Genomic DNA, 19158 nt, shown 5'->3' on the forward strand with positions numbered 1-19158 from the left:
TATGTTTGCAGCCCCTGGCACTATTTTCTCTTTTGCCTCGTCTCTCTTCCCATACAATGATTTTGCTCAGAGTACTACTCCATTCCTGATGGCAGTGCATGATGCAGGTCTATGCTCAGCAAGAGACTCTCTGTTTTCAGGTGGGATGCAACATTGTCAAGGCATAATCAAGACATATTCCATCCATTTTTTTTTCCTGAATTGCAAAAAGTGATGAGACTTCACCCATACTTCAAAATAGTACCATTGAGTTACTTTGATATCTTGTATATCTTATGTTTCCCTGATTCATCACACTGTCATCATGCTCTGTACTTGCTTCAGAAAGGCTATTATACTACATTCACTCCAATAAGCATGTAGTAGATTAAATCAGTTGAAAATCAACAATGTAACCCAGTTCTATAAAAATTGTAATGGCTGTAAAAGTGCAAAATAAAGGCACTTATGACTACCATTCCCCCCGCCTCCAAAATCCCTCCTCTTTCTCAAACTATCAACATAAGTACTATTTAATTTCTCTGTGTAATAAAACAACCTATAGACTTCAGGAAGGAAATACATTAGGAACTATTGAAAATATCAAGGCCTCACCTGCAACAATATTTCCTGTCACAAATTACTATCTGATTTTGGCAAGTCTCCAAGGGCATTAACCCACCTCACCTAAAGAGAAGATTCATCCATTCATAATGGAATAACATGCCACCGGTTAATCATTCTGTAGGTGCACAACCATTTTATGGGAATCTAACTTAATGGATCCATAATCTTGAATTTCAAGCACACCTCTTTAGATAACTGAGTTATGTTTCTCAAAGATGTGGCTCTATTTTGGGGTGTGTTTTTCCACTTGTGTGCATGTCAGAAATTAGGATCTGTAGTAGAATGAGCCCCAAAGGAAAGCAAGGTTACACTGTAATATGCCTCTACTTTGCTTCTTCTCCCTCCCTAGCAGCTTTCCTACTGCCACACCCCAAACCTCAGTCCCACTTTTCCCCTGCTCTCCCAGTCCTCCCCAAACCCTGAGCTCCAGTGTGTCTTTTTCTAAATGTGAATTACAGCAACAGCTTCTGTGGCTTTTTTTTAAATGGTATTTTGTTACATGCTTACTATGTATTAAGCATTATAGCCCCACCTGTTGAGACCAAGGCAGGAAGAGGTGCAGAGGTGCTTGTGCTGGTATCTGCAGTTACAGCTGTGGCCCTATATTCCACCCCTGCCCCAATTCTAACAGCAGGGGCAGGAATATGGTGCAAGCAGAAAGGGAATAGGGAGTGATGGCATGTGGCAATGGCTGCTGACATCCAAAAGGGTTAGTTTGCTTAAAAAAAAACAAAAACACTGCAATATAGAAGGGAGACAAAAGTAGATCGGTGTATGGGGCTTCTCCTTAAGGTATGGGAGGAAGGCAGGAAAATGGCTGGGAACTGGAGAGAGATTATTAGAGAGAGGAGGAAGGGGTGAGGGAGGAATGGAACTGTTGTAGAGACTGGGTGTACAGTTGGGAGTAGGGTTGACATATGCTGAGGTAATAATTATGGTATTTGTTAAAATGCTTACTATGTGTCAGGCACTCTACCAAGTGCTGGAATAGATACAAGCTAATCGGGTTGGACACAGTCCCTGGCCCACACAAGGCTCACAGTCTCAATTCCCATTTTATAGATGAGGGAACTGAGGCACAGGGATATGAAGTGACTTTCCCAAGGTCACATAGCAGACAAGTGGCAGAGCCAGGATTAGAACCCATTCTGCCTACCTGGCCCATGCTCTATCCACTACACTATGCAAATAGTGCAGGATGCATCCCAGATTTCATGTACTGTGTTGTGGCCTTAATCTGGGCTATTCCTGTATTACACTTTTTTTAATTCCTTTACCATTAGTTCTGAGACATTACTGAGTTTTTGCTTTTGGTCTTAGATGATTTCTAGGCAGTAAGAACTCCAGATGTTGGCTGTAGTAACCTAACATGGTTTATGCCTGGCTACGGGAAACTCCTGAGCATTCAGTCACATGATCAACTACAGCCATTGTTATTTTCAATCATATTTGAGTGCTTACTGTGTACAGCAGTGTACTAAGTACTTGGGAGAGTTGGTGTGCACTTTCCCTGCCCTCAAGGGGCTTCCAGTCTAGAGGGGGAGACAAACATTAAAATAAAGATATGCCCACAAATACTGTGGGGTTGAATGTCAGGTGAGTAAAGTGTACAAATCCAAGTGCAAGGGAGATGCAGAAGGGAAAAGGAGTAGGAGAAATAAGGGCTTAGTCGGGAAAGGCTTCTCACAGACGTGATTTTAATAAGGTTTTGCTCTGCACACAGTAAGCACCTGATAAATAACTGACTCATTTGAAGATGGAGTGAACATCTGTCAGATATGAAGGGGGAGGGAGAGTTCCAGGCCAGAGGCAGGACATGGGCAAGGGCTTGGCAGATAGATAGATGAGATTGAGGTACAGTGATTAGGTCAATGCTAGAGAAGCAAAGTGAGCATGCTGGGTTGTAGTAGGAAATCACTGAGGTAGGATAGGCAGGGCAAAGTGATTGAGTGCTTTAAAGCCAATGGTGAGTCTCTGAGGTGGAGGGGAATAGACAACCACCAGAGGTTCTTGAGGAATCCTCAGGGAAGCATAAAATTAATTTTATTTTAGAAGAGTGAACCAGGCAGCAGAGTGAAGTATGGCCTGGAGTGGGGAGAGACAGGAGGCAGGGAGGTCAGCAAGGAGGTTGATGCAGTAGTCAAGGTGGGATAGGGTAATTGAAGCAACATGGCCTAGTAGAAAGAGCACAGGTTTGGGAGTCAGAGGACCTGGGTTCTAATCCAGGCTCCACCACTTGTCTGCTGGGTGATCTTGGGCAAGTCACTTAACTTCTCTGGGCCTGTTATCTTTAAAATGGGAACTAAGAGTGTGAGCCCCATGTGGGAGATGGAATGTGTCCAACCTGATTGGCTTATATCTACCCTAGCACTTACTACGGTGCCTGGCACATAATAAGCATTTAAATACCATTAAAAAAACGCTAAATCCTAGCTCACTGTGGGCAAGGCACATGTCTACCAACTCTGTTGTATTGTACTCTCCCAAGCACTTAGTAAAAGTGCTCTGTACCCAGTTAGCACTCATTGAATAACATTGACTGATCAATGTGGTAGCAGTTTGGTCAGAGAGAAAAGGGTGGATTTTAGTGATGTTGAGGGTAGAACCATCAGGATTTGGTGACACTGAATATATGGGTTGAATTGGAGAGATAAGTCAAAGATAATCCACCTCAAGGAGTAACAGAATGGCAAGATAAAACATCTGTGGCCCAGAAACTCTGATAGGAGCCCAAAGAAATACCTGGCCATGGGGAGCTGCAGAATTTAGACTATATTACTGAAGATAAAGTCAACAATTAAAATACAATTAAGATGAAGTAGCCTCTTGGGAAATGGTCCTTCAATTTTCCAAGTTACATTTGACCTAAGGGAAGAGAATCCCTACAAAGGAAAAAAAAAAGTGATTCTTCAATCAGAATTATAATATGTTGTGTGGAAACTAGATTGGTAACTAGGGGTTACCATATATCACAGTTTGCATCCATGAGTGACACACTAAACTTACTTTGCACAACCTCAGAAAACACACTCTCTGTAGAGGGGCATCAAATCCCTTGGGAAGACTCGTGTCAACATGGCCTAAGTGGGAGACAACTCAATTTCATGTGCACCATAAAGTAATCATCGCTGAGGTACACAAGTCAGCCACAGTCTGATAGCTCACTTTTAAATCTGAAGAAGCCCCTGAATCATTATGCTGCTCCTTTTTCATGCATTGCACGAAAGTCTGCAGGTGCCTAAAAAAAAAATCAACTAATCTTTCCCTAGGTGTTTTGCAGGTTTAAAGACATGGGGTATGCTTGCTACAGGTTATCCCACTGAAAAGTATTTAGTCCTCTACTTGTTGGAGGGGGAAGAAAAAAAGAATTTGGTTGATTTTCATGTGATGGTCTTCAGCCTGGTAGCATTTTAGGAATCCCAAATTAGAACAAATTTTCAACTACAGTTTTGCATAAACCATACACACAATTCAAGGGAACCCTGTTTAGAGCAAGAGAAGCAATGTACATAGAGACCTACTCACCACTTTCCCTTCAACTTTGTTTATTGATGTACTGAACATGAAAAAGTACAAAGGATCCAAACACAAAAGAAAACATGTACAGCTTCTTAATACTCAACAGAATATATTTTCTATTCCAACAGATGTGAATTCTTACTGTACAACTTCAAATAAATACCAGCCTTACATTTTATTAAGTGCTCTGATAAACACTGTAAAGTGAAGCACAATTTACATGCCTTCTCATCAATGCCTTTGTTTGCTTCAGTAGTATAGGAAAGAAGCAGGTAGCTACTATTTTCCCATCAGGGAACCTTATTTTTTTAAAGTATATACATTTTTTTTTATTTTTTTAATGCAGAAGTTTACCTTTGACAATCTAAATGCACCTAAGGATATGAAAAAGTGCTAAGCCAATTGATTTCTGAATAGCATTGAGTGGGTCAGCATGAAAACTCGCTTTTTCACTTTAGCACGCGCTTCACAGGATATGTACTGTACTATACTGAAAAATTTAAACTACATTTTAAATAAAGGATAAAACCCAAAGCAATTGCAAAGATAATGTACAACTATGTTATGCATAGCACATTACTTGTTCTAAGGGGAAGCATATGAGCATCTCAGTTTATACAAAAAGCAGGACGTAACTATATAGTAGTTATCAGTGCATCCTTATGAAGGCATTTTTGCCCTCAGCTTTTTTCCAAAATTTAATAAGCTCAATGCTAATCAGAAAATATTCTGTAGTTTTAAAATTTCTTCCATACATGGCAAAGACTTATTTTATTATTTCCCCAAATAGTGATGTAAGTAAGCATCATACAAAGTTAAATTTCAATAGCATACAGGTATTTATGATTTTTGTATGAAAAATGTAAGGAAATGTGTTCAAAACCTATTTTACTCATTTTTTTTTACAACATATTTATAAATGAAAATGTAGCATCACCATAAACAGCTGAAGCTAGACTATCTACAGACAAAATCAGCAACAAATTTGATGCACTGTAAATTCAAGTCCTCAGGACAACAAAAATGATTTAGACTTCAAGTAACAATGTTAATGCCATTTACAAAGGAAACAACTCATACGAAAACATTCAAAACCTGAACATCACTTGGCATGTAAGAAAACAAAAACAAAAAGTAGCTGAAAGTTTCATTAAACACAAGGTCTTATTTACATTACACAAAGCTCAGGTGTTAGCCTTGAACGTAACTTTCAAAATACCTTCAAATACATCCAACTCTGATCGCTTTTGCTGATTTGCTGCCATGCAAACCATGTGCAACGTCTTTTCTTAAGACAAAACAATTCTTCAAACAATACTGCAAGTACATCACTAAACACCATGAGCTCTATCTGAAGGGAATTCTTTAGGAAGAACAGATTTTTTTTTCCCCCATCTCTTGGTAATTTGAATTTCTTGCTTGCTCTTATACATTACTTTTTAAATTTTTATTTGTTTCAAAATCACAAATTAATGTGAGCCAGCTATCACATAGTAACCAGGATGATCAGACACTCCACTGATGATTACAAAAATGAAACCAACAGTGTTTCCCACAGAGTCTATTTCTTTAATACAAAGATCTCAAAAGTATTTTCTACATCATAAATCTTTCTAAATTTTCCAACCACTGCAAATTTCCTGGTAAGTTTTAAAAGCTCACTAGGTGTCATATGAAGAGATTTCTCAAAGTATTCAAGTCAAAATATTTGTTCCAGGACCAGTAAAAAGTTTCTCCAAATTTTCTTTTTTATAAAAATAGATGCTTTTTTTTTTTTAAACCCACATCAAAGAGGCTCTTATCTCTTTGGCAAGGTACTGCTTTACGAAAAGTTCTCCAGTATTCTTACAATAAGCATTTTATAATGTAGCCCCACCCTTCCCCAACCCAAATCATAGTTACAAAATAAATACTGTTCATAACTTTATAAATAAAATTGTAAACTTCAAAATACTTTTCTCCAACAGACATAACGGCAATGCACTAAATGTAAATTACAACACAAAGCTAATCGGAAATCAAGAACAGGAGAAACATTTTGATTTAAGTCTTACAACAAAGCCTTAATATTTACTCACAGGCTCAAGGCAGTTATGTAAAAAGAAAAGAAACATCTTCCCTTAGCTGAAACATTTTAAAAGGTCCACCTTCTTCAAAGAAGGCAATAGAATGCAATGTGACAGGTAAAAACCCTGTACCTCTTGTCTATATTCAAACATAAAAGATATTTAAGAAGTTTTAATTCAAATACTAGCAATAAAAAATCTCACATATTTCTTAGGATGCTAAGTAGTCGATTTATCCCCATCTCAACACTGACTTACAAAGACTATTTATTAATGTATAAAGTTTATCTTAACTTGCCTTTGTCATATAGTTTTAATATATAAACCGAGGGCAACTAATTAAGCTTTGTGCGTTTTATTTGTCTTAAAGGAGACCTGCAATACTCTGTCTCCCAGGCGGTATCCATTCAGGCTGGCTATCGCCATGGCTGCCTCATCATAGTTTGTCATAGTAACAAATCCAAAACCTTTGCATTTATTTGTGTTAAAGTCGCGTATGACCTTTACATTGGTTACAGCTCCGAAGGGTCCAAACATTTGCCACAGGATGCTCTCATCGGCGTCGGGAGCCAGGTTGTACACAAAAATGCACCAACCTGTCCCAGCATGTCCTGGGATATTAATTCCAGCCAAACTGGTCATGCCATCAATGGTCATTGGCGAAAACCTACTAAACAAATAGGGAAAAAACAAAATTAAAAGTTGGTTACTGCAAAGACCTTTCTAATCCCTTTCTAGAGCTCTGATTTGGCAATCTCCCCCAACCATAAGTAAAATTATTAAATATTTGTAGGTTACACACAGCATAGCTTGCACTAACATGCTGTATATTTCAAGGCAAAATAATCTAACTCCAAGAGAATGGATATGTTTTGTAATGCAGCTCTACATTCACAACACAACACACACAGAACTGGTTGCAAAAACTAAAGCAGTATTAAGAAAAAAAATCCATCAACATGCTGAACCACCAAGATGCAATAGTAATGAACAATGGTTAAAAAAAAAAAAAGGCACAAAACTCAGGTGGCATCCAGTAGTAAATTCTTATAAAGGTGTTCCCTTTCAGTGAATTTTGCTTCAGAAGCTGCCAGGTACCAGGTTGAACATGCAGAATTAAACCCAAAACAAAGCTTATGGGAAAGCTATGATACTCCAAAATTTTTTTTCCAAAATGAAATAAAATAATGAATCAATTGGAAAAGTATTATGAGCCTAATGCCATTCTTCATTACCTCTTTACTCCATAAGCCATATTGAGCAGATTGTCCAACCTGCAAAACACACATTTAGCAAACTGTTCAGTCTTTAGTTTCCCTCCCCCAAGACTGTGTGTTTGTAAAGTTTGGCTCCTTACTGCCATTTTCCTTGAAAATAGTTTTTTTACAGTGGGGTGTTCAAAGCCTTAAAGTTGCAATGAACACAGTGGTAACAAGCATTACAGAACTTCGGGTGCTCATGAGAACAGGTGCATGTTGCCATAAATCACACTACATTAAATTTCTGGTGGTCACAATGTCCAATAGAAACTTCAGTATCCGATCACGATAGGTCAGCACGACACAGCATGCAACCTGTGCTAGTAGGGGAAATCCTTTCTATCCCCATTGTAGCCTTTAGATTAAAATCCAACAGAGAGAAAATTCTTTTATAGGCAGTCTTCACCTACTCTAATGCAAATAATTACCATTTCCATAGCAATAGGGGCCATGTGATGACATATCACTCCATCCTAAATTCAAAAGGATTAAACAATCATTGATTTCTGAAAAGTCCAATTACTATTTTGGGACAGGATGTTCTCCAATTGGACATTTCTCAATGGGCTCTAGAAAAACATGCTCAATGGTTTTGGCATTCTATATTAAGGGTTTCAATCAGATAAAGGAAAAATATGCATTTGCATCTACATATATTATGCATGCACACACACAGGTTTATAACCTCCTCAAACTCAAAAACATCGAGAAAAAAATTCTTATGGTTCATATGTTAAGACATTTTTCTGTACTGCTTTTCTGGGTTCATCAGAACACAGGGGAAATGGTGAATTTTTTGCAGTTTGCTTCTAAATATAAAAGTCTATTCTTAAGAATTTTCCCCAAGGATGGACCTGCTGCCTGGGTTGGGGGAAGGGGGTGGTGGGGAAAGGAACCAATGACAGTCAACTTTAAATTTAAGGAGGAAACATAAAAACAATGGCAAGTATCCATCCTGAATCCAACCACTCGGGGGAAGCACAGGATCCTAGATAATCACAACTGTTGGTCTTCAAAACTTATCACAAGAAAGTCTTCTCATTCGGGATCAAAATGGGCATTTGAAAAAGGGAAAACTTTTCGGAATTAAAAGTTACCTGTAGCCAATTATTTTTAAATTAATCATATTCAAATTGTCCTAAATGTTTGATTCAATTTCTCTAACAAAAACAAGATACATTTTGAACAGACTGTAAAATGAGGAAATAAGTACAATAATAATGTTGGTATTTGTTAAGCGTTTACTATGTGCAGAGCACTGTTCTAAGCACTGGGGTAGACATAGGGGAATCAAGTTGTCCCACGTGGGGCTCACAGTTTTAATCCCCATTTTACAGATGAGGTAACAGGCACAGAGAAGGGAAGTGACTTGCCCACAGTCACACAGCTGACAAGCGGCAGAGCTGGGATTCGAACTCATGACCCCTGACTCCAAAGCCCTGCTCTGTACAAGGATAATCACCATCAGTATCTTAAAGATTCAGAAGGAGACATTAAAATACCCACATGGAAATGAGCTGCAAAAACATGCAGGGGATCAAACCACCTAAAATACAAAGGTTCAAACTACCAAAAGATAACTTAGGCACAGAGATGCCATTATGAAAGGATTGTACTGTTTCCTGAATAGGTGATCATCTTAATCTGGGCTGTTACACAGGTTTTTTTTTTAAACAAGAATATAATTTTTAAAAGGCCATGATTATGTTTTTTCATATTACCATTTACAATTTTGGTAAACAGCTTTAAATAAGGCTTTAGACCTATACAGTATATAAAGTTAAATGGCATGAAGGCATGAGCTTGCTTTAGCACTGGAGAGAAAAAATGTGTCTTCACTGCATCTGATAAAATTAAAGTTCCTTCAGGGTAGATAATGTTAGAGGTAAATTAATTCAATTTTCATCCATTCTACTTACTGAGAAAACATTTGGGAGGCTGGAACTAGATTCCTTACTCCAAAATTAAGCCTCATTGTAATTTACATATTGTAGTCATGATATACACAGATTTAGAGAGATAGTGAAAGAAAGTCTAATGTACTTCTGCCCTTTGAAAAATACTCCCTATATAGCCTTTTCTCCATACTTTTGAATAACTGCATTCTAGGTTCAAAAATCTGCAGTTTGACTTTAAATTATCAAAGGTGTAATTTTAAAATTTAAGATGGATGAATTATTCATTTAAAAGGGTTATTCCTAACATTACATATTTTATTTAAAACTAAATAAAAGATTTTATGCTAGGAAAGTGGGAGGAAAGCCTATTTTGATAGGTCTAGGGTAGTAACACTGCTGACAAAGCCTAATTGCTCGATAGAGAAGCAGCACGGCTTAGTAACAAGAGCACAGGTTTGGGAGTCAGAGGACATGGGTTCTAATCTCAGATCTGCCACTTGTCTGCTGTGTGACCTTATGCAAACTGCTTAATTTCTTTGTGCCTCAGTGACCTCATCTGTAAAATAGGGATTAAGATTGAGCCCCACATGGGACAACCTGATCACTTTGTATCTACCCCAGCATTTATAACAGTGCTTGGCACATAGTAAGCACTTAACAAATGCCATAATTATTATAAGTGGCAAGGACAGGACAGTGATGGATGCTGGTGACCAGTACTGGGTGGTGTCTTACCAGGCAACACGATCAATATAAACAAGGTGGAAATGGTCAGATGATAAAAAGGCAAACCTGTTCAACATTAAGCCACACACAAGGGATTGGCAAAATATGCTCCACAAGTCATATTGGCCCAGCTTTGAGCTAGCTGCTTCAAGCCCATGTGGCTTCTACCCAATTATAAATATTATGTTTGTTAATTGCTTCCTATGTGTAAAGCATTCTTCTAAGAACTAGGGTAGATACAAGTTCAGCAAATTCCTGGCATGCAGTAACTCAGAATAGTTACCCACACTAGCATTAACATGGCTGAGGTGGTGGCAGCACACCTATGATTTAATACCATTCTCAACCAAGACTTCCTAATAACCAGGAAGACTTGGTGTGTTTCTCCAAGCCTCAGAGGTCTGTAAGCTCCTCTCAGGCTAATTGGCCATGTCTGAGCTACACAATAAAAGGGCTTCAGAACCTATCTATACACATATACAGATGCTCTGTAAACTCATTATGGGCAGGGAATGAGTTGACTATTTCTGTTGTGTTGTACTCTCCCAAGTGCTTAGTACAGTGTAAGCACTCAATAAATACCATTGATTGATTGTTTACTTATCAGGTTTAGTGGGCACCAAGTGTGCTCGGGGGAGAAGAGGTAGGTACACCTCTGTCTGTCCTCAAACTTTAAAAAAAGAAAAAATAATTTAATGGCCAAAGATGCACCTCTCTGCTCCCTTTCTTAATATGATGTGCAGTTATTGCGATCCCATCACAAAAGCCATGCAATAAGCAACAAATCCCTGCCTTTCTCCTATGCTAATGCAACCCAGTCAGGAAGCTTCATGATAGAGAGAGTCATACTCCCAGTCCTCAAACTCAATTCTTGCCCGAGGCGAGGGACCACAAAAGAAAGGGAGCCATTAAGATAAAGTTCACAGGCAATTAAAATGAACAACATTGCACAGGTTTCACGCCTGCAGTCCAATCTCACAATACTGAATTAAAAGAAGTCACTCCATTGCTTCTTTGTATTCCCAGAAAAACCAATGAGATCTTGTCAAACACTCGGGAATCCAGAGTTTAAAAAGCAATTATGTAGCATCTCTGGAAAACAGGATCAAGAGTGGGGTGCCAGGGTAGGTTACCCCAAATCTCCCCTCCACCAGTCACTTAGCTGAAGGATAACTGTGAACCCTGACCAAGACTGGAGAGGGCAGATCAGTCCTTTAACCTTTCACTTTGCATGGCAATTCCATCTCACCTCACTATCAACATCTCCTTGCTCATGCCCTCCTTCTTTGTCTGGGGCTCCATCCCCTTTCACATCCAACAGGTCACCGCTCTCTACTTCTTCAAAGCTCTACTGGAGTCACATATCCAGAAAGACTTCCCTGACTAAAACCTCTCATCACCCCACCTTATCCTCTGTCTCTTCTGCATCACCTACGCACTTAGGAACTCACCTCCCTGTCCCCATAGCACTTATGTACATATCCTTACACTTTGTAGCTTCCCCTCTTTTAATGTTTGTCCTTCTAGACAGTAAGCTCCTTGTAGGCAGGGATCGCATTTACCAGTTCTCTTATAGTGTACTTTACCAAGTGCTTAGTATAGTGCTCTGCACACAGCAAGCCTTTATTAAATACCACTGGGGAAAAAAAAAGGCAGGTATAAATAAGCAAGAAAAAGCTCCATCCTTTGTCTGCTTTGCTCCCCCACAATTGTACACTGCTGCCCTGGGGAAGATCCAGGATTTGGAAAATAAGCCTCTGTGACAGTTGTGAAACTTGCTAGTCATTCATTCAATCAATCATATTTGAGCGCTTACTGTGGCAGAGCACAGTATTAAGCATTTAGAAAGTATAATTCGGCAACAGATAGAGACACTCCCTACCCAACAACGGGCTCACAGTCTAGAAGGGGGAGACAGACAACAAAACAAGTAGACAGGCATCAATACCATAAAAATAAATAGAATCTCATATATATATATATATATATATACACATTAATAAAAACAGAGTACTAAATATGTACAAATATACGCAAGTGCTGTGGGGAGGGGAGGAGGAACAGAGCGAAAAGGAAGGCTCAATCTAGGAAGGCCTCCTGGAGGAGGTGAGCCCTCAGTAGGGCTTTGAAGAGGGGACCTGCACCTAAATTGGGAAAGGGGTGATACGTTTTCTGGGCATTCCATCAGGCAATGCATCCCATCACCTCAATTGCCCTTCTCTCTTGGTATTTCCATGGCCCAGGAGGAACATTTTCTTGCCCTTTCTAAACTCTGGTTATCTTATCTGTTCAATACTCTACTTTCCTCAGTCATCTTTCAAACTGAGCACAACACAAAACCACAAAAGGTAAAGCTAGGCTATATAGGCACAGTATATATAAAGTTATACCCATCTACTCTACTTTCAAAGATGATGCTTCTCGTGATAAAACCCTATTCACGTGTGCAAGTGGCTGAAAAGACCTGTGTGAGCAGCATTCTCTGCCACTTTATTACACTTAAGGACAGAAGCCCTGAAGCTTAACCCCTTTTTCGTAAAGCTTGAGAAAACTATAGACAGGGCAGGGAATGTGTTTGTATATTGTTGTATTGTTCTTTCCCAAGCACTTTAGTACAGTGCTCTGTACATAGTAAGTGCTCAATAAATACAACTGAATGAATGGCTTGGGCTCAACGGACCTCACATATGCCCAGTCAGTTGGACAGAGTTCTGATTAATTATGGTACTTCCTAAGCACTGTTATAGGCACTAATTCCTCAGAAGGAGAAGGAGCAAGATAGTTCTTGCCAAGAGACATCTTTTCATCAGGCTCTTACACTGTCACCAACACTTACCTGCACCTATTACAGTACCTTAGTGACCTAACACCACCCAATCAGGCCCCCTTCACTGTGCCATTTGTGACAAAACTACACATGCTTCCCAGGAAGAAACTACCAGAATCCTTTCTGTTAATACAACTAGCCTGCTTAAAACTTTCTATGTAAGGAGATAATCTTTTCATTTACCAAATTCCAGTCCAAAAAAAAAAAAGATATTCCATTTTATGTTCTCTTTCCTTAGATGTCGGGGGGGGGGGGGGGGTGAAAAAGGTAAAGCAAATCATGGCCCTATCAAAATTTTAATTTTTAAAACAGCTGCTAGATAAAGCTCCCCTTGAAGGCTTCCAAACCCAGCTATATGCATACTTAGTAGTAGTAGTAGTAATAATAATAATGGTATTTAAGTGCATACTATGTACCAAGCACTGGGGCCAGACACAGTCCCTGTCTCATATCAGGTTTACAGTCTAAGAGGGAGGGAGAACTGGTATTTAAATCCTCATTTTACAGATGAAGAAACTGAGGCACCAAGAAACAAAATGACTTGCCCACAGCAGGCAAGTGGCAGAGCTGAGATTAGAACCAAGGTCTCCTGATTCCATTTAAACTCCATTTTAAAGTACATTTAAGAGATTAATGTGTATATTACTTCTGCATAACTCATGAGAGTGTAAATTATTTTTAAGTGAGTGATCAGGAACAAGAAAGGGGAAAAAAAAAAATCAGTGTGGACTTATATTAGGGGGAAAAAAAATCTAGTGTGGGGACAGTTAGTATTTTTGGCTCAAGGATATCATATGGCCACAAATGATATTAAAACTAAATTCCACAGGTCAACTTAAATGACATCCTTATAAAGTTAGTAGCACTTTGAAGTGTGTACCCAAAAAAAGCACTTCTCTTCCCTGAATAGGCTGAAGAAAAGTTGATGTTGCTTGAGATCTTGATTTTATATTATTTCAGTTTTTAATGTTTTATTTACGTGTCATTAGTGGTGCTTTAAAAAAAAAAATTAAAATATTGTGCTCCATTTTAACAGATAAAAAAGTAGAGGAAAGCTCAAAAATTCTTCTAAGAATTTGATAAAATACATGCACATATGTGAATAAAATATGTATATATGTTGCATAATGTACAAATTAGTAATCTGGCAATTATGAGGTTTTTCTGTCCAATATAAAAAAGACTAGTCAGCAGCCCCTGAGGATCCCCAAATCCAGTCGTTGGGTTGGGAAGAAAGAATTACATTAGACTTACCTAAAACGTTGAGCCTGCTGAGCTAGCGGCCCTGGGTACCTTCTGTTTGGAGATTGGTACAGCTGGGAAAGGATGGCTTGATTGGTTTTTTGGCTTGGATTGTTAGCGAACTTTACAGTGATTGGCTCTGTGGCACCTGGAGGTTTTTGGCCATTTAGACCTTTGATAGCTTCTTCTGCCTCAATTCGCTTGTCAAACCGAATGAAACCTACTCCCCTGGATACTCCTGTATTGGAATAGAAAAGTGGAGAAAATGCATTAATATCTTTCTTCAAATACAATTTTAGAACAACTTCATATTAAGTTTTAGGGGAACAATTGAAATCAAGTACAAGTAATTTACCATTTCAGACTCAGTTGAGTTAAATTTGATTAGTCAGTCCATCTTCATTGTAAATCTTGCTATGGCTTATGATAAAGCCTCATTAATACAAACCTCATTGATGCAGAATTTGTGATCATTGGATGTAGTACTTAAATGTCTCTCTTTTGCCCCCCGCCTCCCGACACACAAACACACACACACACAGCCCTGCTCCAGAGATAAGTTGGGAGTGTACATACCTCCAGCTCTAGACACACAAACACAAAAACTCCTCCTTCCTGGCTCTAGAGACTGCCAGAGACACTCAAAATCCTGGCTCTGAAAGCCAGAAGCAGACAGGCCCTAAGTGCCTGGAGGGGGGCTGAGAAATGTTCCCAGCTCTTGAGTCCAATTCCTTGGGGCCAGGTGGGGAAATGTGCTCCTCACTGCACCCAGATGACAGCCTGCACTGGACTGGCCAGTCCTCTGTGGGTTAATAAACAGTAGCAAATGTGTAGACCAAATGTAAATTCCAAATTGTATCCTCATACTATTTTGTATACCCCTAGGACCAGCCTGTTACAAAGACAATACTAGCAACTGGCAGAAGGCTTTTTGCAATCTACAGCTCCCCAGCCCCTGCCTTGCTGAAAAGGTAATGAAACAGGTGAAGGGATAAAACACATGGAGACATCACTGGAGTTAAACCAAAGCTGATTTAGAAACTGGCAGGGAGTTAGTTAGGGACCAATAGGGAGATAAAAGATCTGGGAAGCAAAAGATCTGGGAGCTTCTTGCCAAGAAATGAGGGAAGTCATGTGGAGAGGGTAGAGAAAGACCCTAGCTGAAGCCCAGGTATGAACAAATAACTTTTAAAGTTACTAGCTGAGGGAATGGTATGGAACCAAGAGAGATGCGTGTGACTATACTTGATTTTAGACTACTTTGACCTTGAACTAGTGCACCTCATCTGATGCAAGCTTGTTCTGTACCAGTTGCTGTTTATGATTTTACTTAATATTTGAACTACCTTTCTTTAGCTTTAATAAAACATTGTTCATCTGTTTTCCTTAAAGGAAAGGGCTGTGTATCACAAAACGCAAGAGAAGTCTGGGCCAGACAGTTAAACCTGACTGATTCCCATGCTTTTCAGTGGGGCTACAAGTGTCACAGGATGGTGGCAATGATTTACCTAAATAAAATCACAGCATACTCTAGTTGGAAGGCATTCCTGAGGAACTCTGGATTACAATGAGTTCTACAGTGTGGGCTGGGCAAATTTCTGGCTGCTGCAGGAAGTAGAAAACTTTCATACCATAGAACTGAACCTTGTGTGATGTTTCAGCAAATAAACCCAAATCACCCAGATTCAGCTCTCCCATGGGATCAGAGAAAGCCCAGCCACACCCAGCCAATAGGGGAACAATTCTGGGAAGTGGGGGGCCCATTATGATAGTTCCACTTCTAGTTGGCTCCTTTTCAGCTCAAAGGAGCACGGCAGGCTAGCTTTGTGGGGGCACAGACTTCCAATATGGAGGGTCTGCTGTAGTACTACTACCAAGGGTATGTTCATGTTTCACATTTAAATATTTGCTTCTTTGGTGTGGCCAGTTACGAGCCCTGCGGTTGGTCTAATGAAAAGAACCCCAGTTGGATTGCAGATGGGGCTTTAGTCCCAGTTCTGCCAGCAGGGGCAAATGTTTCTGACTGAAACCTTGGGTATTCCACAAGGTGGACAGGACCAGCAGGAATCTTGAAAAAAAATGGCCAATATGGGTCACAATGACCACAGAAACTATTAAGACAGCTGCCTGTTGGGCTATGGTGTTCTGGCACAGAATCTGCATAATGCTGTAATTACTTCAGCTTTAAAAAGCCCCCAGGGCCAGGGGAGAACAGAAACCCTTCAGTGTGATGCACCCGACCTACTCGCTTACTGCACTCCTCAGTTGGGAAAATGGATGGTAGGAATGTGAGAGTATGGCATGGCATTGCACAAACCAATTTCTCCTCTTAGGTTCTCTGCCCTGAAGTTCCAGGATTGTGGTTCATTCATCATTTCCGGTGGTGGGAGACTCCATCCCAGATCTATAGCAATTTTCTTTTCCTAAATGCCGAAAACAGTATTCAATACTGCCAAGCCATGCTTAAAAACACCCTGCCCCAGAGAATAAAATGCTCAAGGGAGAAAATTTATGGTGTGGCACTCGGAAGGAATTCTCAAAATGTTTTTCCCCCCCAACTAGTCCATTCAGAATTTCACCACATATTGTGGTGGTGTATTTCTAGATCAATGCTTCAGAAGATCTGTAACCCAACTCCTCAGGCCAGAAAAGGAATTAGAACAGGAAGAACAGAGGGTTGGAAAGGGTCATAAAGTATGTCTCAGACTTCTCAAAGACAATGACAAAATTTCATTAAAGTTGAACAGTCCATGTCTACATCCAAGTGATTCAAAACACACCAGAGTGGGACTTTGAAAACAGAGTCGATCATCTTCAAATATTATTCCCAACTGGAATGTAATTCCCTTATTAGACAACCAAAAAAAATATCTATGCACAATTACTCCCTATTCCTTCAATTTATGTGACCGTTTAAAGTCAAAATCAGAATGCCACAGGCATAACTTGGCTTCCTTTTTTTTTTATATATAATCTAAAAAGGGAAGTTGCAGTTCAATAGCCTAAATAGTCTCTCTGAGGAAATTACTTCAAAGACGGTGGTGGTTTTTCCTCAGTTGTCAAACATCTGATTTCTGAATTTAGCATTCATAGTTACTGACAATTTGAACCTGAACCTTGGTCTATTCCACACACAGGAATCTCTTCTTCAAGAACAGGATTTAGATTTTTGTATGAATGAAAACTGATGTGCTCAAGCATATTTGTAGGGTGGTGGGTTTTTTTTTTTTAGTTCTGTACAAGAATTTCAAAATCTGATGAATTACCTAATTAATCCTGTACATGTACTTAATGCTTCATAAAGAAAGGGTTTAAAATTATCTTGAGTCACAACATAAGCAGGAAATTAGATTGACACTTTTAGCTGGAATGAAAGGAAATACATTCAATCGTATTTATTGAGCACTTACTGTGTGCAAAGCACTATAAAAAGTACTTGGGAGAGTACAATACAATGTGTGGCTGACAGAGGTTTTTGAGCTTAAATTCCACCAAGGCTAATCTCTGTCCCCACTCATCACCCCCACCTCATTCATTCAATAGTATTTATTGAGCGCTTACTGTGTGCACAGCACTGTACTAAGTGCTTGGAATGTACAAATTGGCAACAAACAGACAGTCCCTGCCCATTGACGGGCTTACAGTCTAATCGGGGGGGGGGGGGACGGACGGACAGACAGACAAAAACGACAGCAATAAGTAGAATCAAGGGGATGTACATCTCATTAACAAAATAAATAGGGTAATAAAAATATGTACAACTGAGCAGACAAGTACAGTGCTGAGGGGAGGGGAAAGGAGAGGGGGAGGAGCAGAGGGAAAGCGGGGAAAAGAGGGCTTAGCTGACAGGAGGTGAAGCGGGGTAGAGGGGGAGCAGAGGGAGCAGAGGGAAAAGGGGAAGCTCAGTCTGGGAAGGCCTCTTGGAGGAGGTGAGCTCTCAGTAGGGCTTTGAACAGGGGAAGAGAATTAGTTTGGCGGAGGTGAGGAGGGAGGGCATTCCAGGACAGCGGGAGGACGTAGCCCAGAGGTCGACGGCAGGATATGCGAGAACGGAGGACAGTGAGGAGGTGGGCGGCAGAAGAGCAGAGCGTGCAGGGTGTAGAAAGAGAGAAGGGAGGAGAGGTAGGAGGGGGCAAGGTGATGGAGAGCCTTAAAGCCTAGAATGAGAAGTTTTTGTTTTGTGCGGAGGTTGATAGGCAACAACCGCTGGAGGTGTTTAAGAAGGGGAGTGACATGCCCGGAGCGTTTCTGCAGGAAGATGAACCGGGCAGCGGAATGAAGAATAGACTGAGCGGGGAGACAGGAGGAAGTGAGATCAGAGAGAAGGCTGACACAATAATCCAGCTGGGATATTATGAGAGCCTGTACCAGTAAGATAGCCATTTGGGTGGAGAGAAAAGGGTGGATCTTGGCAATTTTATAAAGGTGAGACCGGCAGGTCTTGGTGATGGATTGGATGTGTGGGGTGAATGAGAGAGCTGAGTCAAAGATGACACCGAGGTTGCGGGCTTGAGAGAAGGGAAGGATGGTCGTACCATCCACGGTGATAGAAAAGTCAGGAAGAGGATGGGGCTTGGGAGGGAAGATAAGGAGCTCAGTTTTGGACATGTTGAGTTTTAGGTGGCGGGCAGACATCCAGGTAGAGACGTCTTGGAGGCAGGAGGAGATATGAGGCTGAAGTGAGGGGGAGAGGACAGGGCAGAGATGTAGATCTGTGTGTCATCTGCATAGAGATGATAGTTGAAGCTGTGACAGTGAATGAGTTCACCAAGGGAGTGAGTGTAGATGGAGAACAGAAGAGGGCCAAGAACTGACCCTTGAGGAACCCCAACAGTTAGAGGATGGGAGGGGGAGGAGGAGCCTGCAAAGGAGACGGAGAATCAATGGCCAGAGAGATAAGAGGAGAACCAGGAGAGGACGGAGTCCGTGAAGCCACCCGACCCCAGATAATAAAACTGCTCTAGTAGTAGCCTGTATAGGGTTTCTCATTGATGATCAGTTTCACCAAACAATCA

General features: G+C 40.3%; 1 protein-coding gene across 9 annotated transcripts in view; it reads right to left on the minus strand.

Annotated features, from left to right (window-relative positions):
- Nucleotides 1–4134: 4134 nt before the first annotated feature.
- ELAVL2 (ELAV like RNA binding protein 2) overlaps nt 4135–19158 on the minus strand; it is a 151515-nt gene continuing 136491 nt past the window's right edge. For 5 of the 9 annotated variants that reach the window (XM_029055793.2, XM_029055786.2, XM_029055790.1 and 2 more), the window contains 3 exons: nt 14156–14381; nt 7427–7465; nt 4135–6861 (listed from right to left, as the gene is read on the minus strand). In XM_029055793.2, coding sequence (XP_028911626.1) covers nt 6531–6861; nt 7427–7465; nt 14156–14381 — 596 coding nt within the window. In that variant the 3' untranslated portion in view covers nt 4135–6530. The remainder of the gene's footprint in view (nt 6862–7426; nt 7466–14155; nt 14382–19158) is intronic. The other 4 variants (XM_039910828.1, XM_039910826.1, XM_039910830.1 and 1 more) reach the window with 3 other exon arrangements.

The sequence above is a fragment of the Ornithorhynchus anatinus genome, chromosome X5 (genome assembly GCF_004115215.2).
Source record: "Ornithorhynchus anatinus isolate Pmale09 chromosome X5, mOrnAna1.pri.v4, whole genome shotgun sequence".
Classification (NCBI taxonomy): Eukaryota; Metazoa; Chordata; class Mammalia; order Monotremata; family Ornithorhynchidae; genus Ornithorhynchus; species Ornithorhynchus anatinus.